This window comes from Ziziphus jujuba, chromosome 1, assembly GCF_031755915.1.
Source record: "Ziziphus jujuba cultivar Dongzao chromosome 1, ASM3175591v1".
NCBI lineage: Eukaryota > Viridiplantae > Streptophyta > Magnoliopsida > Rosales > Rhamnaceae > Ziziphus > Ziziphus jujuba.
In genome coordinates this window covers 15,917,870-15,922,191 of record NC_083379.1, presented here as the reverse complement: position 1 = coordinate 15,922,191, position 4,322 = coordinate 15,917,870, and the positions used below count along the sequence as shown (strand labels likewise).

At 34.2% G+C, this 4,322-nt stretch overlaps 1 protein-coding gene across 1 annotated transcript; it reads left to right on the top strand.

The window, feature by feature from the left end:
• The first annotated feature begins 875 nt into the window (after positions 1-875).
• Positions 876-3,052, top strand: LOC107420948 (probable protein phosphatase 2C 46). Its single transcript, XM_060816562.1, has 3 exons — positions 876-1,076; positions 1,801-2,004; positions 2,521-3,052. The coding sequence occupies exons 2-3, from the start codon at positions 1,833-1,835 to the stop codon at positions 3,009-3,011; spliced, it is 663 nt and encodes a 220-aa protein (XP_060672545.1). The 5' UTR covers positions 876-1,076; positions 1,801-1,832; the 3' UTR covers positions 3,012-3,052.
• The last annotated feature ends 1,270 nt before the right edge of the window (positions 3,053-4,322 follow it).

The following is a 4,322-nucleotide window of genomic DNA, read 5'->3' as shown; positions in this document are numbered from 1 at the left end:
GCTGCATTCGCTACCACATAAAAAGGAAAAATATATATTATACATGAATTTCCTGATAAAAAAGATCATTGAAATAAGGGAAAATAAATAAATAAAAATAAAAAAAATAAAGATTTAACCCCACCAATAAGAATTGGAGCTATGAATGTTTTGTATTCTTTTTTTTTTTTTTTTGAAAGTTCATAGATTTTCTTAAAACATTATAGCTGGTTAAGGTTGTCGTCGAGCAAGGAGAATTTGGCCCAATACCCTTTATTGAAAGCCTCTAATCAAATATACCTATCTCTTTTTCATCTTTTTTATTTTACTCTTTTATTTTTCAATATTTCTAGATTATCCTTTTTAAATAAAAATTAAAAAATAAGAAATAGAAAAATCAACATGAATTGCTATTCTGGAGCATGAAGGAAAGAGCCATTTTTCTCTTGAACGGAACACGACAAACAGAGGAAGAGAAAGTGAGAGAGAATGTCAAAGCAACTACTGAAGAGTTCTTCAGGAGAAGAGACGAATGGAGGAAGCATCCTAGGCAAGCCTTGCACCAATCTGATCTTCAAAAGACATGGTTGTTGCAGTCACTGCTTTTTCTTTTTTGCTTTTTTCTTGCTTGCTTTTTGGCTGGTTCTCCTGCTTCGTTTGTTTTCTCTCTTCCTCCTCCGAAATTATGTCACTTACAATTTTTATTAAGGGTAAAACAAAAAAGATTGAGGATGGGAGGGTAGATATCCTTAACGGCCTTCTAAGGGCGTGTTTGTTTCACCGGACTGGGCAGGCCAGGACAGGACTGTATCCCAGTCCGGTGTTTGGAAGTAACATTCAGAGAATGGGACAACTTGACCTGTACAGTGAAAGAGTCCCACTTCCGCAGGATTAAACTGACCCGTTTTCCACCTGGGTCAGTTTTGTCCCAAACTCATCGTCCCATTCTCCTCTCTCTCACTGGTGTCTCTCGCTGGTATCTCTCGCCGAAGCAGGTCCACCAGATCGTCTCAACAATCGAAGCAGCTCTTCCCCGGTGAACGTCCATGGCCTCTCGAGACCTCTGCATCCCTCTGAGGAAGAAACACGGCCGATTAGTAAGATTTCTTCTTCTTCGTGTTCTCTCCAATGTCTGTATTTTGATTTACCAAAATTAGGGCTTGTATTCAATCACCTGCACCATGTATGAAGACGCCCACAATTCCCTCCTCTTTTCCCTTCATCTATGTCCTCCTTGTCCTTGAATTGCCACAGACTGGCACACACAACACAAAAGACCACTCTCACGCACACGCACATTGCAGTGACTCACACACCCTCTTTATATATGTACCTGGGATTACAACATAAAAGAGAGAAATAGATAGATAGAGAGAGAGAGAGAGAGAGAGACAGGAGCATATAGTGGGAAGCTGGGGTTATTCCTATTCTCCTCTCTCGAGGCTTTTAAGCGTTTTTCTCAGGAAGGCTAAAAATCTTTCTTTGTTCTTGTATTGGGTTTCTTTGATTTTGATGTTTAATGGGTTAATCTGGGTTTGCCTTTTTCTCTTTTGATTTTGATGATTGCTGGGTTGTTTTGGTCTATTTAATGATTCTGTTTTTTTTTTTTTTTTTGGGAAGAAATTTTGATTCAGAAAGAAAGGAGGTTTTTTTAGCTTTGTTTTTTATGTTGTGGGGAAAAAAAGAAATACTATGATATATATGATAGTTGTTGTTCTACTGTGTTGCGCAACACGCATGTATGAATGTGTTTACTTTTGTTATAAGCATCTTCGTTCAAATTTCCCATAGCCATGGTTCATTTTTTGTTTGTTTACAAAGATTCAGGGCAGCATTTTAATGGTGAATTCTCAATGGCTGTAGTCCAGGCTAACAATTTACTCGAGGATCAGAGCCAGATTGAGTCTAGCAATTTGAGCTTGCATGAGTCTGGTCCATGTGGTACTTTTGTTGGTGTTTATGATGGACATGGTGGGCCGGAGACTTCAAGATTTATCAATGATCACCTCTTTCAGCATCTCAAGAGTAAGTGGTTTTTTTAAACTTTATGAGTGGATTTTTATGCTTCAGGAATCTTTTCAACAACCTTGTTGGCTTCAATTGTTATGGTTTCAAATTCTTATTACTCTTGATTGATTGTTGAGAAAGTTGCAGGGGAAAAAAAGGTTTATGAGAGAGATTGGCTATTTGGTGATGGGGATATGATAATGTAGCCGGCCTCTACTGGCTGGGACCTTTCCAAGTTATAAAAGAGAGAATTTTTATCCATTTGAGTCTTAATTTTAAAAATATGAAAGATTTTTACCCCAATAAGCCAAATAGTTATCTTTTAGATTGGTGGATTTTACTTTCTTGGATTTTTCATATCAATAAACTTCAGTTACTTTGAGTTTCCATTTTTCTTTTTTTTCCCCCACCGTTTCTTGACAGTTAATTGTAGCTTGGAAGTTTGGAACATAAATTTTATGGTTGAATAGCAGCTTCTATGATCCATATTAAAAACCTTGTTGTGAAATTTTCTTTTTTGAATGAAATCTGCAGGGTTTACTTCAGAGCAGCAGTCTATGTCTGCAGATGTAATACGGAAGGCATTTCAAGCAACAGAAGAGGGTTTTCTCTCTGTTGTCACCAGACAATGGCCTATGAAACCACAGATTGCAGCAGTTGGATCTTGCTGCCTTGTTGGTGTTGTTTGTGGTGGATTCCTTTACATTGCTAACTTTGATGATTCCCGAGCTGTTTTGGGGAGAGCTGTAAAGGCAACAGGGGAGGTTCTTGCCATTCAGTTGTCATCAGAGCATAATGCATGTATAGAGTCTGTGAGGCAGGAACTGCATTCTCTGCATCCTGATGATTCAAATATTGTAGTTTTGAAGCATAACGTATGGCATGTGAAGGGCCTTATACAGGTTATCATTTTACTGCATAAGTATTTGATAGTAGTATTGCTTGTAGGAATACACGTATTATGGCATCTTTTGCCATTCTACTTCCATCTACTTTTGTTTGATAATATTATCTCTTTTTTGTGATTAACACTGCAAATGTATTTTAGAAATTCGCTATACCAGTAGCTTGGTTTAAAGTTTGCTTAGTTTAAAGTTTAAACAACCATATCCCTAAAGAAAGACTCATGTAAATATTCTCATATTCTCATATTCTTATTATATGGGGTTTTTTAGTAACTTAAAATGGTATAGAATTAGACCTTTATTCATTTATTGTAAGTAGTTTATGAGTGTTAAAAAAAATTACAAATGTATTATAAATATCATTAAATTATTTTTATTATTAATTAATTGAACATATAAATATCTATAGAAAAAATATTGAATATAAGTAATAATAAAACTTTAACTAAATATAATATTTAATTTTTTTGTAAATATAAATATAATTTTAAATCTTTTCATATTTAACAAAATAAAAACTATAATTATCAAATAGTTCAATCCAGTCCGATCCTGCACCAAACATGGGATAATTAGTTCAACATTTAGTCCAGAACTATATCAAACACAGTACTGCACTATTCGATCCTGTCCGATCCTGTCCGATCCGAACCTATCCTGTCCAATCCCGTCCGATTCGGACTTATCCTGCGTACCAAACGCCCCCTAATAGGGATATTGGACCAAATTCCTCCGTTGGTAATGCATTGTAGGCAATATAGGCTCTTATGCAAATTGAAGCCCAAAGTAAAGAGAATGTCCAAATCCAAGATAAAAAACTGATGGGCCATTTTCTACACCAAAGTCTAGGATTAAAGAGAGATCCACACTAATCAAAAGCAACAACATAGGCACCAAATTTTAGTTGTAAAATGATGTGGCAATTTTGATGGTGATGATAACATAATTGGCTTTTAGTTTTTATTTTTCTCAACATGGTTGTTTGTAATTTGCTTGTATGCTAATAATAATTATAGTTTGTTAAACATTTTAAATCACAAAAAAATATGAAGGGATAAAAATAAAAATTAAAAAAATTAAAAATATTCAATTTTGTAATTATATTTTTTTCCTTATTTAACTTTATAGCTAACTTAGATATTTAGCAAACTCTAACTATCATTAACGAACATTTGAGAAAACTAAAATAAAAAACAAAATGAAACAAAAAAAGTAAAATTAAAACTAAAAACCGACCATGTTATCAGACAATTATTAATGAATTTTGATATTTTCACCACCGAATCATTAGTGGAATCTTAGCTCATGTAGCAGATATTAATTAGATACAATAAATTTAATTTAATTTAAATTTTGAATACTTAAACCATAAAAAAGAAAAGATCCTTTAATAGTCGTCACATAAATTGCCACTTAAAATGTAACTCCTAC

Bases quoted from the DNA above. Each gene is read 5' to 3' on its own strand.
- LOC107420948 (XM_060816562.1), top strand. From the start codon at position 1,833: ATGGCTGTAGTCCAGGCTAACAATTTACTCGAGGATCAGAGCCAGATT. The intron at 2,005-2,520 runs GTAAGTGGTTTT...TGAAATCTGCAG, and splicing joins CCTCTTTCAGCATCTCAAGA to GGTTTACTTCAGAGCAGCAG.